This window comes from Capsaspora owczarzaki (genome assembly GCF_000151315.2).
Source record: "Capsaspora owczarzaki ATCC 30864 unplaced genomic scaffold supercont2.5, whole genome shotgun sequence".
Classification (NCBI taxonomy): domain Eukaryota; class Filasterea; order Ministeriida; family Capsasporidae; genus Capsaspora; species Capsaspora owczarzaki.
The window spans coordinates 575288-601268 of record NW_011887296.1 but is presented as its reverse complement, the minus strand read 5'-3'; the positions used below and the strand labels follow the sequence as shown (position 1 = coordinate 601268).

General features: G+C 55.3%; 7 protein-coding genes across 7 annotated transcripts; 4 read left to right on the top strand and 3 right to left on the bottom strand.

The window, feature by feature from the left end:
- The first annotated feature begins 8 nt into the window (after positions 1-8).
- On the top strand, positions 9-2189 carry CAOG_03622 (hypothetical protein). The gene is made up of 4 exons (XM_004363293.2): positions 9-270; positions 446-745; positions 853-997; positions 1162-2189. The coding sequence occupies exons 1-4, from the start codon at positions 38-40 to the stop codon at positions 2149-2151; spliced, it is 1668 nt and encodes a 555-aa protein (XP_004363350.2). The 5' UTR covers positions 9-37; the 3' UTR covers positions 2152-2189.
- Positions 2190-2318: 129 nt separating this feature from the next.
- CAOG_03621 (NADH dehydrogenase 1 beta subcomplex subunit 9) lies at positions 2319-3617 on the top strand. Its single transcript, XM_004363292.2, has 2 exons — positions 2319-2361; positions 3056-3617. Exon 2 carries the CDS (start codon positions 3074-3076, stop codon positions 3455-3457), a length of 384 nt encoding a protein of 127 aa, XP_004363349.1. The 5' UTR covers positions 2319-2361; positions 3056-3073; the 3' UTR covers positions 3458-3617.
- A 295-nt stretch (positions 3618-3912) lies between these two features.
- On the bottom strand, positions 3913-11590 carry CAOG_03620 (hypothetical protein). The gene has a single exon (XM_004363291.2). The coding sequence runs from the start codon at positions 11575-11577 to the stop codon at positions 4138-4140; it is 7440 nt and encodes a 2479-aa protein (XP_004363348.2). The 5' UTR covers positions 11578-11590; the 3' UTR covers positions 3913-4137.
- A 1440-nt stretch (positions 11591-13030) lies between these two features.
- Positions 13031-18532, top strand: CAOG_03619 (hypothetical protein). Its single transcript, XM_004363290.2, has 15 exons — positions 13031-13050; positions 13567-13612; positions 13747-13807; positions 14483-14541; positions 14610-14684; positions 14767-14834; positions 14922-15040; positions 15138-15223; positions 15306-15388; positions 15463-15667; positions 15762-16003; positions 16112-16305; positions 16432-17376; positions 17514-17660; positions 17770-18532. The coding sequence occupies exons 2-15, from the start codon at positions 13570-13572 to the stop codon at positions 18239-18241; spliced, it is 2799 nt and encodes a 932-aa protein (XP_004363347.2). The 5' UTR covers positions 13031-13050; positions 13567-13569; the 3' UTR covers positions 18242-18532.
- Positions 18435-19808, bottom strand: CAOG_03618 (hypothetical protein). Its single transcript, XM_004363289.2, has 4 exons — positions 19492-19808; positions 19253-19347; positions 18844-19068; positions 18435-18714 (listed from the first exon to the last, which is right to left on the bottom strand). Exons 1-4 carry the CDS (start codon positions 19763-19765, stop codon positions 18598-18600), a joined length of 711 nt encoding a protein of 236 aa, XP_004363346.2. The 5' UTR covers positions 19766-19808; the 3' UTR covers positions 18435-18597.
- A 36-nt stretch (positions 19809-19844) lies between these two features.
- Positions 19845-22767, bottom strand: CAOG_03617 (hypothetical protein). Its single transcript, XM_004363288.2, has 8 exons — positions 22670-22767; positions 22255-22382; positions 21923-22093; positions 21668-21820; positions 21409-21561; positions 21110-21292; positions 20856-21014; positions 19845-20758 (listed from the first exon to the last, which is right to left on the bottom strand). The coding sequence occupies exons 1-8, from the start codon at positions 22732-22734 to the stop codon at positions 20043-20045; spliced, it is 1728 nt and encodes a 575-aa protein (XP_004363345.1). The 5' UTR covers positions 22735-22767; the 3' UTR covers positions 19845-20042.
- Positions 22768-22922: 155 nt separating this feature from the next.
- CAOG_03616 (ATP-binding cassette) lies at positions 22923-25776 on the top strand. The gene is made up of 2 exons (XM_004363287.2): positions 22923-23069; positions 23774-25776. Exons 1-2 carry the CDS (start codon positions 22956-22958, stop codon positions 25667-25669), a joined length of 2010 nt encoding a protein of 669 aa, XP_004363344.1. The 5' UTR covers positions 22923-22955; the 3' UTR covers positions 25670-25776.
- Positions 25777-25981: the final 205 nt, after the last annotated feature.

Below are 25981 nucleotides of genomic sequence, written 5' to 3'. Positions count from 1 at the left end.
TTTTGTTTCTTTCATCTCAAATTTCTCAGAAGGTTGGATGAAGCCGGTCGCTGCCAATAGTAGCTCGGCTGCGGCTTCTGCTCAAGCAGCGCTCAAAAGGCAACACCAACAAGCACATCGGCGCAACAATACTGTATTCACGTCTCTCTCTGTGCTGGTCGCAGTAGCGATTGCAGGATTGGCGTTGGTGCTGTTCCGCTCATCGACCGACAATCTCGAATCCGGCTCTACCGACCAGCAGCACCAATCCACCCACCAAAACGACGAGCGGTAATGATTGATGTTGTGCTGCCTTGAAATCTGTCCTCGATGTCGATGGACGGTCGTGGTTGAGCAAGCGCCAATTCTCAACCCGTCTCTAGTCAGCCTGTCCGCGCTCACACTCGTTCCTCTGTTCTGTGTTGTCTGATCTGGAACACATCTGCATGTATTGATGCATGCTAAGATTGGCTGCAGCGCTGCGCCAGGCGTACTTGGGCACTGACAACGCAGAGTCGCTCTTCCAATTGCTCGCGCATCCCAGCCAGCTCGAGTCCACTCGCCCGGGCGTGCCGCTGGAGAATGGCGTGCCGGGATCGGTCATGCTGAACTTTACCGTTCCTGTTGTGCACTGGCAGCCGAGCGCTCCGTTCGCCCGCACCATCGCAAATCACGGATTGCCCGTCGTGCTCAGACATTCAGTGGTGGACACTTGGCCTGCGCGAACATCCTGGACTCCCAGTTATCTGGAGGGTGCCATCAAGAGGTTGGGGAAAAGCACCCGCTATTGAATGACGTCTGTGCAAATCGTTTGATGGATGGTGTGTTTGGTTTTTGTGCGGCTCAATTTTCGCGCTCTTCCAATTGCTTCAGGTTGCGCGGAATCTATCGGAATGATAACAACCGATTCTTTGGTCCGTACTATGACCCGTCGCGTGCGCTGGCGCAGCTGGGCTTGACTCGTCCCATCAATCCTTATGCCGACGATGTGCAAATGACTTCGACTGAGTTTTTTCAGGTATCAGCGGCTCAGCTTTCTCTGTTTCTGATGGTTCCTGTTGTGCATGAAGCTGAGTGTTCTCGAGAGGAGAGTATCGTTGCATCTGGGCATTGTAGCGGCTGCTGTTTCATCACATTTACCTGTTTTTTTTTTTTGTTTTGTTTTTCGGTCTCGCCCAACAGATCATCACCAAGCCAATTCAGGCCGGACAGCCCGCGTACTATTTCAGCGGAGAAAGCACAAAGCTCGGCGCTACTGTCTTCCGAGATACCCAGCCCATGCAAGAGTTGTTCTCGCTTCGACCCGAGCGGTCGTCCGTCAATGTTTGGCTCGGCCCGGCTGGCGCTGTCACGCCAGGCCACTATGACGGCTACCACAATTTCTTCACTCAACTCCGTGGCCGGAAGCGCTTTGTGCTGTTTCCTCCGAGCGACTGGGATCGCGTTGGCGTTTTCCCCTTCTTGCATCCCAACCACGCCCAGTGCCGCGCCAACCTCTCGTCGCCTGACGTCGCTCTCTTCCCCGAGCTGCATCAAGCGACGGGCCTGGTCGTTGTGCTCGAGCCAGGCGATATGCTCTACCTGCCACCCCTGTGGTTTCACATGGTCGAGTCGCTCGAAATGTCCTTCTCGGTCAATGTCTGGACTGACTCGGATGAAACGGAGGTCATGGAGCGCGTGTTTGGTGTCGATTTACCACACGTCCTGCTGGAAACGAAGCAGTCTTCGTCGGCAGAGCCAGCCCTTCGCATTTCGCTTGTCATTCAGCGTCTGCTTGGCGAGCTGTTTGCTCAGAGCACGGGTCGCAATGTGGCGTCAACGAGTCGTGCCAAAGCAGCCCACAGCTTCCTCGACAGACTCTACAACGTACGATACAAGCACTTGTACGACTCCAAGCAGCTGCCTGCTGCAGACTATGACTGGCAGACCAACCCGTCCAGCTGCAGTTTTGCCGAAAAGGCTGCCGTGGAGCGCGCACAAAAGCTTGTTTCCTCCAACAAGGCCGTCAGCCAGTTCGTGAATGCCCAATTACAAGCACTCCTGCAATTACCAAGCATGTCCCTCGAGCTGTGGCTTGGCAACTATGTCGAGTTTTTAGCCGCCACCGCGGTTGGCCCTGCGAATGCTGGCCACTTTATGCGTGACATTCGCGACTGTATTCCATGGGAGTAGGCCTTTCGGCAGATGGCGCAATAAATTGTGCGTGGTTTGAACGCTTGGCAGGCTTCTGAGAGTTTTGTGTCGTTTGGCCAGGTCGTATCACCGGCCGATGCAGCCTTTTGTGCGGTTTTGTGCATACACTTTCCGTCTGAAACTGTCAGGCGTACTGGTAATTTATTTCCAAGCTGAGCGACTGAGAAATGGAGACTGCAGTCCTTTTTGGTAAACTTTTTTTTTTTTTTTTTTTTTTTTTTTTTGCTGGGATTGCATTGCCATATACTTTTTTTTTTTCGATCTTTGTTCTTTTGCTTCGAGCTCGCCACTCGTCTTCATCCATCGAACGGCCGCCTTGCCTTGTACTGCGAGACTCTCACGGATTTGAGCTCGGACTATTCCATTTGGTGGGATGGTCTGGACGCACGCGACGGCGAAGAAGGAGAAGCAAAAAGAAAAAAAGAAAAAAAAAAAAAAGACATCGCTGGGGAAAGCCGTTAGCCCCTCCGACAGCACTGCCCGACTGCGCTGACTGCAATTTCGACCATGGTTGGCCTTGATCCACCGGCGCTAGTCATGGCGGTGGCGGTGGCGGTGGCGGAGGAGGGAAAGCAAGAAAGGAGAGCAAACACAGCTCTTCGCCAACGAGCAAGTCCGTCCTCCGACAGGACTGCCGAGCTGCGCTGTCTGCCATCCCTGGCATGTTGAATCTGGAATTCAGCGGTGCTAGGAATGGCGGTTGGCGCGGGTCCAAGCAGCGCCTGCTGCTGCGACGCAATGGAAGATGCTGCGCGATTTTCGCCCTGCACTCACACACCACTCGACCTCTGCTTCATGTGCATTGGTGCTGGTGGACACTCTGGACTGTTCTATGCGTTTTTGTCGGTTGCTTTCTCACTTGCTTTTCCGATGGCTTGCACAGATCCTCAGCTCCAAACTCATGGCTTCGCCCGCTCAAGTGCTGCCACTGGCCGTGCGCGTCACACGGCTGTACCGCCAATCGCTCAAGCACTCGCTGTCGTGGGCTATCGATCGCCAGATCTGGCGGAGGGAGGCACTCCTTCTGCGCGAGCGCTTCGACCTGAACAAGGCCGAGACCAACGAGATCAAAATCCGCGATTTGGTTGAGGCTGGCGAGGCCGAGTTTGAGGCCAAGAGGCACCCAGACCCCTACATTTTCCCGTCGGCCATCGATGGCTCAAAGTACGAGCGCAACGTCCCGCCACCGCCCGGCGTCCTGCACATGACTCCCCAGGAAGAGGCCTGGTTTTACGGGGATGCCGCCCCTGCGGCCGCCTCCAGCCACCAATCCCACGATCACTAAATGAGCAGACGCTTGCTCAAGGCGGAGCTGCTCGTCGTTGTTGATGCGCTCGCTTGATGCCGAGTCCAGAGGCGTTGAAGCGACGACAGTGTGTTTGATGTGTTTGAATGCGATTGTGTTTTGTGACGGTGTAGTACAGTATAAAAATCCTTCTTGTGTCTGTTTTTGTCTCACATCATGTCAAGCAAGGCAAAACTGATTGGAAGCAGCGGGCTGGCAAGGGGGTGGGGCTCTCCATGAGTCAAATTGGTTGAAGGTGAAGTTCGTCACAATATTCTCATGACAGACGCGTGAATTGAGTTCAATCAAAGAAACAAAGAAACACAGAAACACAGAAACAAAGAAACAAAGAAACAAAGAAACAAAGAAACAAAGAAACAAAGAAACAAAGAAACAAAGAAACAAAGAAACAAAGAAACAAAGAAACAAAGAAACAAAGAAACAAAGAAACAAAGAAACAAAGAAACAAAGAAACACAGAAACACAGAAACAAAGAAACAAACAAACAAAGAAACAAAGAAACAAAGAAACGAAGAAACAAAGAAACAAAGAAACGAAGAAACAAAGAAACAAAGAAACAAACAAAAACAACTGCACAAGAAGGGTTTCGGGTTTGAGGAAACGAAGAAAACAAAACATGTTGCGTTCCCAAACCCAAAGCAAGGCGGAGGGCGAACTGTTTATGAGGAAGAGGAGGAGGAGGCAGCGGCAACACCAGAGAACATTGGTGCTTGAGGACCAACCCAAGAGGCATAGTCAAGGTGGGGAAGTTTGTCAAGGTCAAAGAGACCGCTGCGGAGCGGTTCAGGGCAGCGCTTGATGTTTGCGAGGACGTCGTCGGGGAGAAGATCAGCATCGAAGGTGAAGTTGCTACCGACGGCAACGCCAGTGAAAGGAGGTGCGCTGGCGGGGTTGCGAGATTGCTGGGCCATAGCAGTGAGGTTGAAGCACGCAATCTCCTCCTTCAACCAGCCCTTCTCGACCGAGCGGTAAAAGTAGACGTAGCACTCAAGACCATAGCGAACTGGCTCCTTTTCGAGCACAATGCGGCCATTGGACGCCGTGACCTTAAAGTACTCGGTGTTGCAGACGTACCAGTCCGAGTCGATGACGACGTGGAACGTCTGCTCGAGCGCCTTGGCGCCGACGCCCCAGCCGTGGGCCTTGTTGAGCCAGTCCTTGATCTGATTCTCATAGTCGAGGGCGACAGCACGTGGAATCTTGATGTCGGGGTTGCGACGACGGAACATGGTTGGCAGGATGATCTCTTCGGGGCGCGCCGGGACCTTGACGGTGAACTCGCCCGAGGCGATGGGGGCGCTGATCGGCGTGTCTTCGAGTGGGAAAGGGGCCTTGCCGGGCTTGGACTCAAAGTGCGTGTGGTTTGTGACCACACGGAAGCAGAGATCGATCTTGATCTTGTGCGAGGAGGGCGACGAGCCGTTGCAGAGGGTCTTGAACAGCCGGCGGAAGCGGTTGGCAACGTTGACCCAGTCATCACCAGCATGGGTGATCTCATTGAGGGACACCTGCAAACGACAGGTCTGCGAGTAGGCCCAGAAGTCGGTCTCCTGGCCGGGGATGTGACGTTCGCCACGGCTGGGGGCGTTTGGCTGCGAAGCGCGGAACCAGGTGAAGGCGCCAGCGATCTGACCTTCACGCTTGACCTGCTTTCCATCGACAGTGACGAATAGGAGGAACTCGAGGTCGTGGGCCGAGCCGTTAAACAGATGCTCAGGACCGTAGATGGGCTTGCCGTCCTTCTTGTCGAGTGCCAGAGCGTAGTTGTTGAGGCTGCGAGGCCACCAGGCGCGGCCGTAAATGTTGTCGGTCGCCGAGAACTCTGACTTGAAGGCAGAGGTGCTCGACACGCTGGCGTCGATCAACTCGTTGGCAAAGAAAATCTTGCCAACGGAGGACTTGCTCACGGACGTCCAAGCATGCGATGACTGGGACTGGTCGGCGCGGTTGCCGAAGGGCTGCTTGGGCTCGGCGAGTCCGGGCACAATGACCTGGTAGGGCAGGGCGTACTCCTCTTCAGTCTCCTCAAAGACATCGGAGGGTGTGCCAATGGCGTCGTTGATGTGGTAGGCGACGGGCTTGCACTCCTTCATGGTGTGCAAGCGACGGCTGTGGTTCTTGAAGAACGAGGCACGCAGACGCTCCTTGAGCACGCGGCGGGCGATGGGGAAGCGACGCAGTCCTTGCACGTAGTTGTCACGGCAGCCAGACAGGTTGCCTGCGAGATGCATGGCCGCCCAGATGCAGTGCTGGGGATGAAGCCTGCGCGCCTCGGTGATGAGCTCGGTGATCTCATTCACGAAGGTGGGCTTGTTGGGGAAGCCACCCCAGGCGGTCTCGAGCTCGTCGATCTTGGCCAGCAGCTGGCGAGAACGATCAATGACGAGCAAAAAGATCTCGTAGTCGTAGGCGCTACTGGGAAGGCTGCAACCACCGATGATGCTGGCAGAGTGATGCAGGTTGATGACTGGGACGCCAGCATGACCAAGGCAACCCTTGCCATGCTCGAGGGCGGCCTTGAGGAAGCCAACGGTGAGAATCACCTGGCCAAGCGTCTTGCCCATGGCCGAGGCCTTCTTCCAGAAAGCCGTCATCTCAGCCCAGCGCTCTTCGAAGGTGGCGAAGTTGCCCACGAAGGTCTTGGTGGTGGCATCTTCGGGTGCGTCCTGCTTGGCGTCGGTCACCCAGCGACGGTAGTCCTTGATGTATTGCTCGATGGACTCGATTGGATAGCCCGCCGTGTCACGCGAGAAGATCTCAAACGTCGAATGCCAGATGTGCATGTCCGTTTGCACCGGCTCGCTGAACGCCATCTTGGCAAGGGCGCGGCTCAGCTCGCGCGTGGCAGTGAAGAACTGGCCGGCAATGGTGTTGGCGCTCTTCACGGCCGTGTAGATCGACGGGTTGATGTCCACGGTCAACGGGATGGTCGCCACCTTCAGGTAATCGGACGAAGGCGGGTCGAGCGTACCACCCAGCACAGCCAGGAGAGTACGAGGGCCGGAAGACGAGCCAGACGACGACGCACCAGACGACGACAAACCCGACGTGACGATGAGCGATGTACGACCGGCCAAGCGGACACGACAGAACTCGGCAACACGAGCAAAGAACTCGTGCACGACAGGCAAGAGAGCGTAGAGTGCTGCAGTGTCGGCAGTCCACAAGAATGCAGTGGGCGTGCGGACACGTTCGTCGAAGGCTTCGAGGGCCTTGTCGAACTGGTCACGATCGATGAACTTGGCAACGTAGCCGTCCAGCTGTCGAAGAGCGTCGGCAATCGGGGCTGCGGCAGTGGGAGTGAGCACGCGCTCTGCATACTGCTTCTGCACGGCGGCCACCTGATCGATGAGACCACGGACGTCAGCGTGGTGGGCCAGCAGTGGGTCGGGCAGCTCACGTAGGGCAGCGTTGAGCTGCGTGACTGCGTCCTTCAAGGCAGGCGCGTCCCACAGCCCTCGCGTGACGAGCACCTGAGCACCGTTGAGCACCGTTTGCAGTGGCACGACAAAGTCGCGGGCCTGCACGGACAGCTGCTGAGCGGCGAAGGCCTTGGCAAACGTGTCGATGAGTGCCTGGGCATCGGGTTTGAAGGCCACGACGAGAGCGTGCTGAGCGACAGCGGAATCATCGGCTTCGACGAGCGCCTTCAGCTTGTCCTTGGCGGCGTTGAACTGCTCGAGCGCCGACGAGTAGGCGTGATGACCGTACAGGGTGTTGGCCGTGGTCAACTGCTCACGAATACTTTGCACCTGCTTGGCCACCGCCTGTCGGTGGATTGTGTCGTTCGCCTCCTGACGGAAGGCAGCCACTTTGGCACCAACACTCTCAACAAAGGACGTGGCACGAGCAACGCCAACGAACGAGGGGTTGCCTGCCAGTGCCGCCAGTGCGGACGTGGCCTCACGAAGCTGCTCGGCACAGCCATCGTGCACGCCTTGATCAAACAAGGCACGCGCCTGGTGGAAGTGCGAGCAGACCTTGTCTTCAGCTTCGGTCAGCTGCTCGGCAAACACAGCGCTGTTGAACGCACTGTGGAACGCCTCGATGCGAGCACGCCACGCGTTGAAGAACTGCTCCACCTGTGGCACGCCGAAGAACTTGGGATCCGACAGCTTCTCCGCCGCATCCTTGGCCTTCTCGAGCTGCTCGAGTGCCACGTCACGACGGCGTTGTGCGAACTGTCCCTCCGCGTCCGTGAGAATCGACTCTGCAGCGCGAACCAGTCCGCTCAGCTCTTCGTTGAAGAGCGCCTGCGAGTAGGTGGTTTGGCACTCGGCCAGCTGCTGCCTGAACTGCTCGATGAAAGCACGAGCCTCCCCTTGCTGCACGGGCTCTGCCTTCAGCTCGTCCTCGTAGCGGTCGACGGCATCGCGGGCCTTGTTGATCAGGTCAAAGGCCTGGCTGCGATGCTGTGAGGCAAAGTAGATGCGCGAGCTGTTGAGGTTGGTCGTGCAGTCCGACTGCACAGAGCGCAGCTGCTGCGCGGCGAGCTGACGACGGACCTCCGCTTCAAGGCGGCGCGTGGTGGCCTCAAAGTCCTGCGAGAGGAAGGAGTGCACACGGTCGTTGTTGAGGAACTGCGGATCGGCACCGAGCTCTGCGGCCTGCTGGCGCGCCAGCTTGAGCGCAGCGAGACAGCGGGGAACATCGACAGCGTGCCCGGTGATGGCCTGCTCGGCGAAGGTGAGCTGCTGTGTGATGCCGCCGATGGCCTTGTCCAGCTGCTCCTTGAAGACCACCTCGGCAAAGCGCTGCTCGAAGCTGCGCATGCCTGCATCCACATCAGCAAGCCACGCTGACGTGGATTCTTCCGCCAACAGCTGCGAGTCGGCGCGATAGGCGAGCAGTGCGGTGCGCGCCTGCTGCAGATACTCGAGGGCCTGCGAACGGCGGTGCGAGTCAAAGTAGGTGTTGGCGTGCGACAGATTGGTGCTGACCTTGTCGCGTGCCTCCTTCAAGCGGTCGGCAAACTCGCGCTCGGCAAAGCGGGTGCGGAAGGCGGTGGCGCGTGCCGCAAAGTCCGGCAGGAAGGCGGTGACACGAGGCACGCCTGTAAACCGGGCGTCAGCAGCCAGGGCGCCGGCAGCAGCCGTGGCCTTGCTGTAGTAGTCGAGGGCCTGACCAGTGCGATGGGAGTCAAAGTAGGTGTTGGCATGCGACAGGTTGTCGTTACACAGGGACTCTGCGGCGTTGAGCTCGGTGGCAAACTCACGATCCGCATAGCGACGCAGGTAGTCTGCTGCATTCGCGTCGAACTCGGTCTGGAAGCGACGCAGCTCGTCGCCACGTCGTTCCCGCCAGCGAGCGTTACCAAGGATCTCCTCCCTGCGTGCTCGCGCGTTGTGGAAGTACTCGAGCGACTGCGCGTCGTGATGCGAGTCAAAGTAGGTGTTGGCGTTGTTCAGCTGCTGGCGCGCAGTGTCGAGCGCCTCGCGCACCTCTCCATCAAGCACAGCGGTGTCGTAGCGCTCGGCAAAACGAACAGCCTCGGCGGTGAAGCGGGTACGGAACGCGGCCAGCGCCTCTTGCAGACACGCTGCGTTGGCAAACGTGGTGCTGCCATTGACGACCGCCGCCGCGCGCTTGGCCTGCTGCAGGTAGTCGAGAGCCTGTGAACGGTGGTGCGAGTCAAAGTAGGTGTTGGCATGTGACAACAGCTGCAGGGCTCCTTCGCTCTGCTGCTTGTAGTCGGCGCTCACCGCGCGCTGTTCAAAGTCGGCCTTGAACGCATCGACCTGTGCACTCTGCTGGGCAGCGAACGACTGCAGCTCAGCATCGGCAGCGAATCGTGGATCGTCCTGCAGCTCCTTCAAGGCAGACTGGGCTCGACGGAAGTCCTCGAGTGCCTGGCCGTTGCGGTGCGAGTCCAGGTGCATGCGCGCAAAGCCCAGCGGCCTGCTGACGTTCTCGCGAGCCTCCTTGGCCTGCTCAGCGTACGTGCGGGCATTGTAGAGCTGCTCATACTCGGCCGCTCGTGCCTTGAACTGGCCATCAAAGGCCGCGAGCTCCTGCTGCATGTCCTGCAGCAGTCGCGCGTCGGTCATCGCATCCATGTGAGCATGCCTGGCCTGTCGCAGGTAGTCGAGCGCCTGCCCATAGTGTCCACTGTTATCGTAGGTGAACGCATGTGACAGCAGCTGTGTCGCCTTCTCCGTCGCCTCCTTGAACGTACGGGCCAACACCGTCTCGCGGTACTGCTGCTCGAAGGCCTTCCGACCTTCGCCGTACTGCACCAAGAAGGGCTCGAGCTCCGGTCGGCCAACAAACCTGGACTCAGTCAGCACTGCGTCGCAGGCCTCCTTGCTCTGCTGGAGGTAGTCGAGCGCCTGTCCTTCGTGCCCCGACTTGAAGTAGGTGGGCACAAAGCTCAGCAGCTGCAGTGCCTTGCTTGTCGCATCGGCAACCTCCTTGGTCAGCAGCTCTTCATCGAGCTCGGCCTGCTTGGCGGCCAGAGCAGCCGTGTGCTCGAGCAGGAACTCTTGCACTTCGGGCAGACGAGTCAAGCGGGCGTCGGCACGAATGGCCTCGGTCTTGTCCTTGCTCTGTCGCAGGTAGTCGAGCGCCTGTCCAAAGTGTCCGCGTCGGTAGCTCTCCACAAAGCTCAGCAGGGACCTCGCCGACTCCAACGCCTTCTTGGCCTCCTCCTTCAGCACCACCTCGTCGTGACGCTTGCGGAACTCGTCCGCCTTGGCGCGGAACTTTTGCTTGGCCTCCAGAAACACGGGCTGCTGCAGCCAGTCTTCGTGCTCAAACTCGAGTCGCGCCCAGCCCTCCTCCGACGAGGTGAAGTGACCAAGTGCCTGATCACCGTAGCTGCCAATACGATCGAGAGTGTCGATGGCCATGCCCACAAAGTGGTTGGGGTTCCACACCGCCTTGGACACGGCGTCTTCCAGCAGCAGTCGGTCGGCCTCGGCGAGTGCGTCGCGCAGCTTTGGTGTAAACTCGGCCAGGAACGTGTCCACCTCGTCCAGGCCGTAGAACGCCTCGCAGTCACCGACCTTGTCCAGTCGCTGCTTTGCCTCCTTGGCTGCATCCCGAGCACGGTCGGGGAAACGAGGCAGGTGGTTGTTCACAATCTCTTGGTGCCGACGACGAACGTAGCCAATGTCGTCGCTCAGATCCGACTTGCGCTTCTCCAGCGCCAGCTCGCGCTCGTACGCCTGCACGGCCGCGCGTTGCTCGTCAATGTACGCCTGCAGTCCAGGATCCAGGCGCTGGTAGTGCACGTTGGTCTCCATCGCAGCCAGTCGGGTTTGCACGTCGGTGTGTGCCTCAGCGACACGGTCCATGAATCGCAGCCCATTCTGGCGGGCGTAGGCAATCCGACGCTGCACAAAACCCTTGTCGTCGTCCAGCTTGCGCTCTGCCACCTGCGCCATCAGGCTGTCCTCGTGCGTTGCCATGGTCAGTTGCGTCTGTGCAATCAGGGCCTGCAGGTCGTTGTTGGTCGCCAACGCCGTGTTGGCCTGCAGCGTCGCAATCCGGGCACGCACTTCCGTGTACGCCTCTGTCACGCGTTCCATCCAGGTCACGGGCTGGGACTTGGCGTAGGACAGTTTCGACCTGAAAAACTCTGTCGCCGCGTCGACTTCCTTCTGCAGCACCGAGGGGTCGTCCGCCGCGAGCCGAGAGCTCATCAGGCAAGGCGTGCACACGTCAAAGTTGCAGCCCTGCGCGCACTTGTACCGCTTGATCGGGGCTTCAGGGCGGCCGCGGCATCCATCGCAGCTCCAACCAGCCTGCGAGCAGTACTTGACGGGATGTCCGTGCTGCTTGGTGAACACGAGCTCATCATCGCCAATCGGTGCTGCGTTGGACGCAGAAGCACCAGCAGCATCAGCAGCAGCAGCAGCAGCAGCATCGGCAGCAGGCGGGCTCTTCAGGCTTGCAGCAACGCACTTGTCACACAGATCAAAATTGCAGCGCTCGCAGCACCGAAACCGACGTGCGCCCGACACGGAGCCGCCGCTGCAGCCGCCAGGGACAGTCCTTGCACCGTCACAGCTCCATCCCGCAGTGGAGCTGAAGCTCACCGGATGCGGATGAGCAGTGACTTCGTGCGGTCCATCGCCAAGAGTGGAGGAACTCATCATCAAAACAAAAAACAAAAACAAAGATTGAAAAAAAAAAAAAAAAAAAAAAAAAAAAAAAAAAAGAGAAGTAAACAAAACAAATCAAAAACAAATCAAAAATGTTTACAAGATGAAGACAAAGAAACAAGGCAACGAAGAGGAAGAATGAAGAAGATGAAGAAGAGGATGAAGAAGGATGAAGAGGAGGAAGATGAAGAGGAGGAGGAAGATGAAGAAGGATGAAAACCATGAGAAGATTGAAATCAGAAGATCAAAAGTGTTGTGTCCGGGGTCATCTGGTGGTATTTGGGCCAGCCCCCCCCGCAGCACCACTGTTTGTCCCCTGTTGTCCCCCGATGCGCTTCTAGGTAACTAGCTTTCGTTTGAGTATTCTTGAGGAAGGTGGGAGCGGGGGGGGGCCGACTTGCGGGCATCGACAACGCTTGACCCATCGGTTAATCACACCAAAAGTTCCACTCGCGCATTCAATTTGAACAAAAAAAAAAAAAAAAAAAAAGCTCCGCAACGCTTTGGAGGGTTGCCGTCTCGCTGACTTGGCCTGGGCAAAACACAACTCGGGGGCGTGTTCATCCTATATCTAACTTAAACTTTATGTGGAATAAATCAATGATGGGTTTATAGACACTGGCCCAAGCAAAAGACCAAAAAGAAGAGAAAAAGGTCAAAAACCGAATCCCTTTTTCCTATCCCCGTCCCGATCACCCCCCGACAGGTGCTTGGAATATAGTCTTGTGTCGAATTCTAGAGGAGGAAGGCGATAGGTGACGATGGGGACAGCGGGGGGTCTCTCAAGCGAGATGCGCCCGTTCCTAGCCCACCACCTCTGAATTATTAATGTTCAGGATGGTGGCAATCAGAAAAGGGGAAACGAGGGTGAATTTTGGTCCATTGGGATGTTGGTGCAATGGGATCATCCTGTAAAAGCGATTTAAAGTGAAACAAATCGAGGCTGGTTTCATGTGGTAAGTGAAATTATTCACACCTCGATTGAAAAAAAACAAAACAACAACCAAAAACACATGAAGGGCGGTGAAGTTTGAAGGAAGAACATTTGGGTATTTTCCCTTTGCTCAAAGTGAAACTCCTATATGTACAAACGGGGGGGGGGGTGAAAGGGGTTTGAGCCTTGAGCGCTGACAGCCAGCCAAATCGAAGTCGGCTCAGGAGGTACCGCCAGCCCCAACCCTTTGGCAAGTTACTCAAGTGGGGTCAGATACATGAATTTTATCGAGAACGGGGGAATGACCGGCGTCAAGAGGATGGACGTGAGATTGAAACCCGGCTTCCGCACCTTCGCTCGAATCGTTCCAATAATAAGATCATCACCATCATAATCATATCTGTCATTGTTTTCATTACTGCTCGCGGAACGACCATTTATCTGCGCACAAAATGCGTCCCGATTCTATTCCATGATGCTAAGGCGAAAGAAAGAAAGACAGTCAGTCTTTTTTTGGTTTCCTTCAATTTTCTGTATGTTGCTCGTTTCGCGCTTCCTGTTTCGTCCGGAGCAATTTCTTCCTGCTGATTCTCGTCGCAGCAACATTAGCAATGAACGCGACAAGCCGCCTTGGAGTGTCTGCTTGCGGTGTGGGCTGAGAAAAGGCGACTCAGCCCAAAAACAAAAAAGAAACCAAAAGAACAAAAAGCGAACGAACCTCCTGTTTTGTCGGTTTTCGTTCACAGCAAAGTGGATTGTGCTCTTTGCACGACCCTCTCAACCCTCGTCCCACTCTTGCTGCGCTAGAACATTAATAGATGGACAACCTCCAACCACCCCCCCCGCCTTTGTGCTCTGTGGTGGTGGTTGCGGTGACGCGACCTTTGGCAATGAGTTTGACAGTTTTTTTTTGGTTTTCTTTTTTCAAAACTTGTCCTTTTTCGAAATGTGCTTCCTGCTCTCGTATCTTTGAAACTGCCCCGCTTCCACTCACCTGACCTGTGCCCCCCCCTTGCCATTCTGCTTGACCTTGCTGCTCCTCTACGCAGACCATGGTGAATGCCGCTGCCGTCCAGGCATCGCCCTCCTCATCAAGTATGGATTTTTTTTATTTTTTTTTATTTTTTTTTTTTTAGGTTTTTCATGTATTCTGTGCTGCTCACGGCGCTCCTTGCTTCCAACACCCTAACCGCTGACTGTTTCTGCTGTGTTTGCTCTCGCTGCCTCAGCTCCCCTTCCGTCTGGCTGGGAGCAGTCTCGCACGGACGAGGGTCTTCCGTACTTTGTCGAGTGAGTATTCGCCTTCTCGCTCTCGCTCATCCCCACGACCTACCACCGTCGCTTTTGGTGCTGCTTTGAGTGGCTTGTCCCATTTCTTCCTTTCGCTATCTGCTTTTTGCCCCCCCCCCCCGCCCCCTTCCCCCGGGGCTTCTCTTGTCAGGCATTCGTGGGCAATCTAGCAACCTTGTGGAAGAGGAGGTTCTTTTTTTTTTTTCCAACCATTTTGACAGCTTCTTTTTTTGGGTTGTCGGCATTTTGACGACATTGTTCTATTGGCTCTCCCTTTCCCCCAGCTCAACCACGTCTTGTCATCCATCCTTTTTGTTGACAACCCGCTATGGCCTGCCACCCGTGGGTGGTACTGGCGGTTTGGCTGAGCTCGCGTCAAACCGCGTGCAAGCGTTGACAAGCTCATCTCGTGGCTTTTGCCTTTTTTTTTTTTTTTTTTTTTTCAAAGTTCAAAAATGACAAAATCCCGCCCTCCTTGATTTTTGGAGATTCTTTAGGGTTCAAAACGCCCCCTTTTTTCAGATTAGGTGCCAACTTTCAAAAAAGAGCATTCACACCCCCAAATGTTTTGAATTTTGTCGACAAACCCACCTTGTGCTGAGATTGGTGTTTTTTGAATTATTTTATTGTGTGATTTTGCTCACTCAAACCCTCGCTTGTTTTCATACACGACAGCCACAACAATGGCACAACCGAGTGGACCGATCCCCGTATCGACTTCAAGTTCAAGCACGGTATGAACCATGTTCTGCATTGCACTACTTGTGTGGCTTTGCTCACTTGCACGCCCACACCTGAGCAGAGGAGTACAAGAACATTCGCTTTGCCGCCTACCGCGCTGTGATCAAGCTGCGCCACGTCCAGATGCACACCTCGTGTATGTTGCTGCGACTGCACCTGTTTTTTTGGTGATGTGATGGTGGTTGATGTCGCTGACCTCTGCTTTGTGACGACCACAGTGCGCAAGCTGTCCTTCCGCAACCTGCTCGATGCCATCCACAACTCGATGCTTGCTGGCCGCAATGATGTACGTACCGTGTTGCAGTGAAGCTTTCTCCCCGTTTGTTCGTTCGCTCACGTTTGTCTTTCGTGTCCCGCTCATGCAATACTGCAGACCTTCACCTCTGGCGAGATGCTGCGCTGCTTGACATTTGCCTTTGAGCTTGCTTCGATCAGCGAGCCCAAGGAGTGCGCTACACATGCAGTTCACTGGCTGCTGTGCGTCTATGACCGGTACGTCCCCCCCCCACAAACAAAGCGTTCGTTGAAGCGCGGTTGGTGTTGAAGCCGGCATCCTTTTTGCTCACCGACGTTTCTCGAACATTTGTAGCCTGCGCACTGGCGCCATCAGCGCCTTTGACTTTAAGATTGGCACCAGCACCCTGGTGTCTGGTCAGCTGGCTGACAAGTTCCGCTGTACGTGCAGCGATGACACTTGCGTCACACGTTGTCTTTGACCTCTGTATCCTCATCGCTTGACTTGTTTTGGTTTTTGCAGACGCCTTCAGCCTCGTCGACTCTGACAACGACGGCATGATCAGCCAGACACAGCTCGCCCAGTACATTGTGTCGCTCGCCAAGGTAGGATGGACGGTCGCCACACAAGCTTTGGGTTTTGCATAGTTCTGGTGACTCACGCATGCTGCTCTGCACAGATTGTTGTTGATCTTGCCGAGATGAGCGCCGACCTCGACACTTCCGAGGAGGGCATCAACAAGACGGTCACTGCTTGCTTTGATGCCGCACACGCCCAGAAGGACAACAAGCTCCCTCTGAAGGCGTTCATGCACTGGATGCTCGCTGACCAGTCGGTCATTGTCTTTGTGCCGCTTCTCGCTCGCTTCAACTATGCCGAGTCTGGTAAGTGCTCTACAGGAGGCTGTTTGGGGGGGGGAAGGAGGAGGAGGAGGAAAAACACAACCGAAATATCTGACATTGTGTTGCCCTGTTCCAGTGGTGCACAACGCTCGCTGCAAGGTCTGCGGCCGCAACCCCATCGTTGGTCTGCGCTACCGATGCCTCAAGTGCTTTGGCTTTGACGTGTGCCAGACTTGCTTCTTGAGCGGTCGCGAGGCCCAGAAGCACAAGGTCAACCACCCTCTGCTCGAGTACTGCTACCCCGAAAAGAACGCTCTGAACGTCTTTGGCAACCGCCTCAAGAACGTTGGCAAGAAGTGGGACTGGCAGCTCCCCGCAGTAAGCAGCGTGTTCCCGTTTTGTGTTGTCCTTGTTTGTGCGTTTGTTTGTTTTTGGCATCCATCATTGCAGTTTTCTGATGCTGTTCTCCCTCGCAACACTACACAGTCCGGAGACTACATTAGCCAGTCGAGCGACATTGACTTGCTCATTGCTCGTGAGCGCATGCAAGCCACCGAGCTGGCAGCGCTGCCCAAGAAGGGCGTCGATGTCACCGAGGGCGGCGACGACAGCAACATGCGCGCCATGACTGCTGCCGAAGACCAAGAGACGCACGTTCTCATCGGCCGTCTTGCCAACCGGTACATTGAAGACTTTTGTTGCCCTGTTTCATTGTTTCGTCTGCGCACCTTCAAGCGACTAACCACTTACCACTGGTTTTTTTGTGCGTTTTTGTTTTGTTCCCTTTGTCATTTTTTTTTTTGCAGCCTCGGTGCGTTGGGTGCCGAGGGCGAGGTTGCTCCCGCCACTGTTCAGGCTGGTCCTACCATCATTCACCAGCACATTATTCAACAAGCGCCGCCTGGTTCGGGCTCGCCCCGCTACGACATTGGCGTCCAAGCGACCGAGTTCTTGGACGCTGGCACGCAAACCGACTTTTTGGCCGAGCCCCGTCGCGTTGCTTTCGATGCCGACGAGATGGATGGCGCTGTCATGTACGCTGCTGGCGCTGGCGGCCTGCAGGTGAAGAACGCCGTCACCCCAATCTCCCCCAACTCATCGGTCAAGCCGTTGGACTCGACTGCTGGTGCTGGCAACGTGTACAACGACCCCAACTATGCCGCCCTTGCTGGTCAAGCTGCGATGGCCCGCCCGGCCGTTGTCGCTTCGGTGCCGCATCAAGAGTCTGTTTCGGACTCTACGGTGGAAGAGTACCTCGCACAAGCCGGCCTTGTTGGCGCCGCTGGCTCCACGCTCACTGCCGGCAAGTCGATCAAGCGCAAGTCGACCCTCAACCGCCAAAACCCCAACGGCCTTATCGAGCCTTCCGAGCTCGAGTTGTTGGCCGAGGAGGAGCTGCTTGCGGCCTCTGCCGATCTTGAGGCTGTTGTCAAGCACCTCAACGCCGTCGACGACTACGAAGAGCCCGGCTTTGGTGAGCAGCTGCTCCAAGCCGCTCGCGCCATTGCCGAGTCGACCTCGATGCTTGTCAGCCAGGCTGCATCGACTCGCCGCACCAATGTCGGCTGGTCGGAGGATGTTGCCGACAAGGCCAAGGCCATGCACACTGCTGCCGCACAGCTTGCCGAGCAGATCAAGACCGACGCCGAGGGTGGTCAAGTGTCTGAGGAGCAGCTCATCGCCACCGCCAAGGCTGTCGAGGCTGCCTCTGACGCTCTTCTCCAAGTTGTTGACAACGAGGATGAGACCAAGTATGTGTTTTTTGTTGCGCAGCGCAAGCGTTTTTTTTTTTTTTTTTTTTCGTCTGGTTTTTTTTTTCGTTGAGACTTTTGGGGGACGCTGAACTGGTATACTCACCGCTCTCTGCTGTTATTTTTTTCTTGGTTAGGTTTACTCCCATGGCCAAGGAGGCCAAGTCGACGCTTCGCAAGGCCCGCGTTCAATTCGACGAGCTTGTCGATTTTGCCGAGACTGAGGCTCAGGCAGACGATGACGATGATGGCACCACCATCTCTGTCTCTGGCGAGAACAACGAGTACGATTGTGGTGCTGACTGGGCTCTGACTCACGGGTCGTGGAAGAAGGAACTGACTTTTCTTGCGTTTGTCTTGTTTTTTTTTGCTTTCCGACCTACCTTCCCACAGCGAGTTTGGTCCTCTGTCTGGCCTCCGTCAGAAGGGTGGCTCGTTCACTCAGCGCTTGACACTCAAGCGCCAGTCGATTCAAGACAAGGCTGTGGCCGATCGCTGGCTGCGTATCATGTTCGCCATCGAGGAGGAGGCCGGCATGGATGTCCCCGGAGTCACCGAGGACAACGTGCTGAACGAGATGCCTCGCCGCCTCAAGGATGGTGTCCTTGCTTGCCACTTGCTGCGCGCCTTCCTGCCCGACGAAGCTTCGCTTGAGCCCGTCGAGCCAGCACCCGGCACCAGCCTCCCCACCATTCGCATCATGGAGAATCTCGAAAAGTTCCTCGAAGGCTGCAAGACGCTCGGCGTCCCAGAAAAGTCCATGTGCAACATTTACGACATTATGGAAGGTCGCCGACCCATCAAGGTGGTCAACTGCCTCGAGACTGTCATTGCCCTGGGCAACCAGAAGAAGACCAAGTTCTAAACTTTTTGACCGCAACGTTGTATTGTGGTTTGCCGCGCTTTCTTGTTTGAGAAAAATTGCCTTTTTTGTTGTGATTTGAACGCTGTGGTTGTTGTTTTCCTCATTGCATGCATGTACGTTAGCTTTTGAAAAGCGACGAAAGGCTGTTTTTTTTTTTCTTTCTTTCTTTCCATCTTTCTTTGTTTGACTGTTATGACTTTTTTTTTTTTTGTTTTCGTGTTTGTTGTGTGTGCTCGGGAAACGGTGCCTACCGTTGATCTCCATATAAAAGTGTTCATGGTTAGAATCCGTTGAATGGATCCAGATGCACGCACAGGAATGATGAGCAAAAGTTGTAGTATTGAATCGCTCAAGGATTACTTTCGCCCCTTTCGCTTTGGCGAAACCACCTCCCAGCCATCGGCATCGACTTGTGGGCCTGCAGGTGCGCTGCTGGACGATGAGCTGGGCCCATCGTTCAGGGACATGGCGCGCTGAGTCGTCAAGGTGCAAGACAAGCGACAAAAGTGAGTTTGACGGGTAACTCTCACTGCGGAAACAGTGCCCATTTGTCCAACAGGCCAATCTCGACAAACCCGATAGCCTCAACGTTCTGTACGTACCATGGCATTGGTCGCAGCTTGGTCGCCTGCCGCTGCAGTATCGTCATCCTCATAGTCGTCGTCGTCGTCGTCGTCGTCGTCATTGTCCTGACTGAAGGGAGTCGCGCCTTGCTGGGATGCTCGGGCACCCCCAGCATGGCGTTGGCTCTTCTCCACAAACTCTTCAATCAGCTGGCTTTGTCCGGTGGCAATCTTGGTAAACGCGTCAACAATCAATCGTGCGACCTGCAATCCAGGAAATTTCCGCATCACCACGCGCACATAGCATGCCATTCGAGTAGTATTGTTCAAGTGATGTTGGTGAGCATGGTTTGACGATGCGTGCAAAACCCCAAACCGCGCTCGCTCAGAGGTGAACAACGCGAGCAATCGGGCCTTGTTGTCTCTTTTGTTGTAGTGTGATCTTTACCTCTCGTGAGCTGTTGTCCTCGAGCTGCATGTTGAAATCAGCCTCCAAAGCAGCCTGCAACTGCTGATCAATTTCGTCGGCATAGACTGGTGATCCTGTCAAAACCCATACAAAGACATCAAGCATCAAGGGTGAGCAAGGAAAACACGTCCGGCAGTCCCATTCGCGCCACTCGCTCCCAACACCCGGGCCGTCATCCTCACTCAAAGTGAGCAAAAAACGACCTCAGTAGTTTTTACCTTTGAGGGGTCCTTCCGATGCGCGGAGGGCGTCCTTGAATTGCACAATCACGTCGTCCTTCATCCACGCGACTTTGCGCGCCGAGCCGTTGCCGCCCCAGCCTTGCTCCAGCGCGAGCTGCAGCGCAGTCCAGCGATGGAACACTGCGTCAATGGCGTCAATGAACAGGCCAAACAGGCGCTCTTCCTCAAGGCCCGCAGCGTCGTCGTCGGCAGCAGGCGCGCGCTCGTCGCACAGCAGCCATGCGGCGTTCACTCCAGTGTCCGTCATCATCACACTCGGTAGCGAAAACTCCAGCAACAAGATACAAGAAATGGGAAATGACTGCGAATAAAAAAAAATTGGTGGGTTTGAGCAAAGATGATGAAATTGGATCAGGAGCAGAATTCATTGCACAATTTCGATTGAGACGGAGCAGTTCAAGCAACGACATTCACGTTGGGGCAAACAAGAGACTTGTCCTCACACACACACACATACACACACCACAAAACCGACGAGAAGCTGTCCCTAGAAAGAAACAACACACATCACAGACACCGCAGTCCGCCTACTGACCCAGCGACGAAAACTGCTGCATGATCGCCTCCATCTTTTTGGACTTTTCGGTAAACATTTCGCGATCCTTGACCAGCTGCGCTTGCTGGTTGCGCAGGTCAGCCCATTCAGCATTCAGCGCAGCCCGTTGCACGTCATTCTCGGAAGTCAGCGCGGCCAGCCAAGCCTCGTTGTCGCGCTTGTGCTCCTGGATGAGCTGCTCGACCTCCTGCTGCTGCTGAGCGAAAATCTCGGTCTGCACAGTCCGCGTTGCTTCGAGTGCGCGGTTGTCCTCCTCCAGTTGCAGCAAGCGGTGGTCGACATGCGCTGTTTGCGCGCGGAGCGTCTCGAAGAGCTGCTTGAGCGTGGAGAGCATGTTTTGCTCCAGCTGATCAACCGGCGCAGTCACGTCGCTGCCAACAGCACTGCTTGGAATGACGGTCGGAATGATGACCGGGGCAGGAGCGGGGACGGGAGTGTTGATGGCGTACGAAACTTGCGGTGGCGTTGTGCGAGGAAGCGGCGAAACCGAGCTGGCAGCACTCTGTGCAGCTGTGACAGGAGCAGCAGCTTCGGCAGTAGAAGTAGTGGTAGTGGTAGTAGTAGTAGCAGCAGCAGCAGCAGTAGCCGCAATGGGTTCAGAAGGCTTTGTGGCATTCGGGGTTGCTTGGCTTGGCTTGCCCACGGGAATTTGCATGGTTCGTTTGAGCTGCGCGACCTTGGACTCGACTGCAAAGTGATTGAAAAACCATTGAAACGCCAATCAAAAGCAACGTGAGCCACAAGCCAAAGAGGTAGTTGTACAAATGCCATTTTTGAACCATACCATGCACGGGAAGGGTCAGCGCGATGGTGTCGTTCAAGTCGCACGTGTCGTTGGTGCCGCCAACAACAATCATCTCGCTGTTTACAAGCACCGCCGAGTGTCCCCAGCGCTCTGCAGGGGCTTTGCCCTCCGGCGCGACAAGGCGCCAGTTGCTAGACGCTGCACAAGTAATGTCAACAAGCAAGACAAGCAACGACAATCAGCGCGGGTTTCAGCTCTCTTGTACAACGTTCACACCACAACTCTGCCCTTACCAGACTGGAACACATGCACATCGTTGAAATGAACAGCATCGCCCTCGTCGCCGTCCTGAGCACCCGTCGTGCCAGCAAAGAGCACAAGCGCGTCCCCATCAGCCTCTGGGAAGGCAATCAAGGTGCAAAAGTCGCGAGCAATTGGAGGGTTGGCGACATTAATGCTGGTCCACGCCATGGTCGCTGTGAAATCCAACGCATCGGGTGTGGAACAAACCGTTTTTTTTTGTTGTTTTTCGTCAGTCAAAAACCAAAAGCAACTCCCTTGAACGACAAAAGTTCTGCAGATTTGCCCCTACCAGTGTCGAGGCAGTGCAGAGAGTTGAGCCACACATCCGACCCGGCCGTGCCTCCAAAAATGTAGACACGGCTGTCAATGGATGCAGCCGCGTGGTCGCATCGGGGAGAAGGGACCGGTCCGCTCGTGGAAGGGACAGACCAGGACATGGTCGCTAAGGGATGGAGCGTGCAAAATAATAATGCCATCAAATCAATTCAAACCAAGGCACACACACACACACAGACAGACACGCTGCTACAACAGTTCAGCTGTCTTACGGATGTCGAGGACGGCAAAATCGTTAATGGCTTCGCGGTTGCAATAGCCGCCAAAAACCAGCACCTTGCCCACACCGAAATCCGTCGCAGTGTGGTTGAGTCGCGGCTTTGGCAGCGAGCCTGCGGGCTTGCACAGCGTCCACGCATTCGTGGCTGCAAACAAAAGGGGGATACATGGAAGAATACGGTGAGTTGACAAAACAATCAAACCCTTCTTTTGTTGGTCTTCTGGTCAACAGCTTGTTCCCAGCTCACCCGGATTGAACGAATGCACCGTGTTGAAACTCAGGTTTGTCTCATGGTCGGCGCTGCCTCCAAACAGATACAGCTGGCCTGCAAACGCGTTCGTCGTGTGGCCTTCGCGCTCCTTGGGCAGGTCGCCTTGCTGCTCGATTTTCTTCCACGCATATGCATCTGGTCCCGTTGCTACCAAACGGCAAAACGACAGCGACACGTAATTCGCACACACACAAACACACAAACACACACACACAGATCACAGTGATTGTGAGTAACGTTCCGTACAACAATTCCAATTCAAAACGTAACTCAAGTAGTAGCTACTTCCTCATCACTGTGAGACTTACTCGCGGCTACATGCAAGTCGCCAAAGTACTCTGCGTACGTGTCCTCGGACGCAGTGTTGCTCACGTCGTTGGTCGTGCCACCAAACAGGTAGAGCGAGCCGTCCAGCAGCGTGAGGCTGTGACCGTACCTGAACCAGTGTTCGCCCCGCCCCCAGCCCCCCCCCCCAAAAAACAAAACAATAGTCAGAATGCAAAAGTGCACAGTTGCAAAACACGCGCGTAGATGTGGTGAGCGAGTCGTGTCACCGGTGTGTGATTGAGTTCTCATGACTGGACGAAGAAGGGGGTCTGCATCGCAGGACAATCAACTGCTGCAGCTGCAGCTGATGGTGATGATAATGATGATGATGACGATGATGATGATGATGATGAAGAGTCGGCGGTGGGTTAAAGGGGCTTGAGCAAGTCACTGTACCTCACTGACAGACTCGAGGTTGAGTTTGTGCGAGCAATCCAAGTATATCCACTGCTGCCAGGCATTGATTAATTCACCAATACAAACACAAAGTAGTACAATAAAAGACTGGACAAAGAATAGAATAAATGACAAAGAAAAACCAAAGTGAATGCAAGCGAAAAGTCAGAGAGTCAAACATCATACGACCCACTCCGTTTTTTACACTCCTTCACATACTAAATCCACTTGACTTCTCCTACAAAAGTCTAGTCCTTTTTTTCTTTTCTCATAGCAAAATCCAGTCATGCCGTCCATCTTGTCCAAGCACACAAAGTCCTACGGCATTGCAGTCGGCAGCGCCTTCCTGCTCGTCGGCATCTACTCTGCCGTCACGCGCAACCCAAAGTCAAGCTCCAAGGTAAGCGAAAGCCAAGTCAGTCAGAGTCACTGTCAGTAGAATCAGCCAGTAGAATCAGTCAGTAGTTAAGGGGAAAGAGAGCCAACGCCGTACGACTCGTCCACTCGAGCCCTTCCTCCACCCAAGGCGCCAAATGTTCATTGTTCACCATTCGAGCGTGTATGTGTGTGTCTGGATGGGGCAGGGGTGGCTGGTGCTGGTGGTGGTCATTGTTAGATCAATGATGCTCTCCGCTCTTCATTCACTTCAATTTCCTCCCGAGTCGCGATCGACCCCCTTCGAGTGGCTTGTTGCAGTAGAGCGGAAAACAAGCTCACCATTCAATCGTGGGTCGGCGCGACCCGTTGATCGCCGCGGGTGCTGCAGCGCTGGGGCTTTGGTCACAGGAGCAGCAGCAGCAGCGGAAGCGCTGGAAGCAGGTCGGATGTTTCGGGTTCCGCTTCCGCAACACGACGCTCGACTTGAATCAAGCAGTTGGACATTCAATCCATTTCTCCATTCTCTATTGATTTCAACATGTGAATATCGCAAGCTGATATCGATAAAGCAACTGAAAAAAACCAGCTTCAAATCATCATAAAGAAAAAGAAAAAAAAAAAACACAGAAAATCAGAATTTCTGAGAAAATCTTCTGAGCTTCTCGCAAAAACTCAAAGCTTGTCAATTTTGCTCACCCCCCCCCCCCACGAATGCAACGCTTGTAGGATGACTCGGTCGCAACATCCGCCGCAGCCGCTGCCGCGAGCCGCCAAGCAAAGTCCAAGATTGCAGTCGACGGCGTCTTCTTTGCGCGGTTGCGCAAGCTGCTCAGGATTGTCATTCCGGGCGTCTTTACTCCCGAGATGGGATTCATTGTGCTCGTCGCAGCAGCCATGGTCGGACGAACCTACTGCGATCTGTGGATGATCAAGACCACCACCGCCATCGAGTCGACCATCATTAGCCGCGACGCGGCGGGCTTCCGTGAGGGCCTGGTCCACTTTTTCAACGCCCTGCTGCCCATCAGCTGCGTGACCAACCTGCTCAAGTACGGCCTGAACGAGTTGGCGCTGCGCTTCCGCACACGCCTCACCAACCACCTGTACAGCGAGTACCTGCGCGGCTTCACCTACTACAAGATCTCCAACCTCGACAACCGCATTGCCAACGCCGACCAGCTGCTCACCCAGGACTTGGAAAAGTTTTGCGACTCGATCGCCGACTTGTACTCGAACGTGTCCAAGCCGATTCTGGACATTTTCATCTACGCACGCAAGCTCGCCGGCTCGATCGGCGCCCAAGGCCCGGCGTACATGCTCGCCTACCTCGCCGTCTCTGGCGCCTTCCTCACCCGCCTACGCCGCCCGACGGGCTGGTACACGGTCAACGAGCAGCGCCTCGAGGGCGAGTTCCGCTTTGTCAACTCGCGTCTCATCACGAACGCCGAAGAAATCGCCTTCTACAATGGCAACGAGAAGGAGAAGCTCGTCATCACCCAGACCTTCAACCGCCTGGTGAACATGCTCCGTCGCTCGATGCAATTCCGCTTTGGCATGGGCGTCATTGACTCGTTCGTCGCCAAGTACTTTGCCACGATCATCGGCTTCACTGTCGTCAGCCGTCCCTTCATGGACCCAACCAGCGAGCGCTTCAAGGGCATGTCTCACTCGGAGATGATGGAAGATTACTACAAGAGCGGACGCATGCTCATCAACCTGGCCACCGCCGTCGGCCGTCTCGTCCTCGCGGGCCGCGAGCTCACGCGTCTTGCCGGTTTCACCACCCGCATGACCGACCTGATGGAGGTGCTGCACGATCTCAACCACGACCGCTACAAGCGCACCATGGTCCAGAGCCAGCAGGCAGGCGCGTCTGCCACTGCCGCCGCTGCGCAGGACAACTCGGGCTTGCCACCAGTGGCGCCGAACGCTGGCAAGATTTTCTACCAGGACCACGTCATCAAGTTTGAGAACGTGCCGTTGGTCACGCCCAACGGCGACATTCTCGTGCGCGCCCTCTCGTTCGAGGTCAAGTCGGGCTGCAACGTCCTCGTGGCAGGCCCCAACGGCTGCGGCAAGAGCTCGCTCTTCCGAACGCTCGGCGAGCTCTGGCCCATCTTTGGCGGCAAGCTCACAAAGCCCGCAAAGGAGAAGCTCTTTTACGTGCCCCAACGTCCCTACATGACGCTCGGCACCCTCCGCGACCAGGTCATCTACCCGCACTCGCAAGCAGACCTCGCCAAGCGCGGCATGACCGACGCCGACCTGCTCGAGTTTTTGAAGCAAGTCAAGCTCGACTACTTGGCCGACCGCGAGAACGGCTGGGATGCCGTGCAGGACTGGATGGACGTGCTTTCCGGCGGCGAAAAGCAACGCGTGGCCATGGCTCGTCTGTTCTACCACCGTCCTCAGTTTGCCATTCTCGACGAGTGCACCAGCGCCGTCTCGGTCGACGTGGAGGGCTTCATGTACGACCACTGCCGCAAGCTCAACATTACCCTCTTCACCGTGTCCCACCGCAAGTCGCTCTGGCGCCACCACGAGTACGTCCTTCAGTTTGACGGCAAGGGTGTTTACGAGTACCGCGCTATTGATCACAAGGCCGAGCACTTTGGGTCTTGAACGAGGTGGCGAGAGGGGCTGTGTGTTTTTTGTTGGTTGGGCGTGCATTCATGTTATGTTCTTGTCCTGGTGCAAATGCAAAATACCATTTTTTTTTGTTGATCCAGCCATCATTCATTTCAAGCACCACCAGTGAATCAATGACAGCAACGAATGAGCATTTGTGGACTGAGACTCCATCATTCTCAGTCATTCTCAGTCATTCTCAGTCTTCTTGTTTCATTGTTGGAACAACTCTCGTTCCACTTCATTTTCCAAATCGCCCTGCGCATTCTCGTTACAAAACACCAAACCAGCCACTCAAAGCGATAC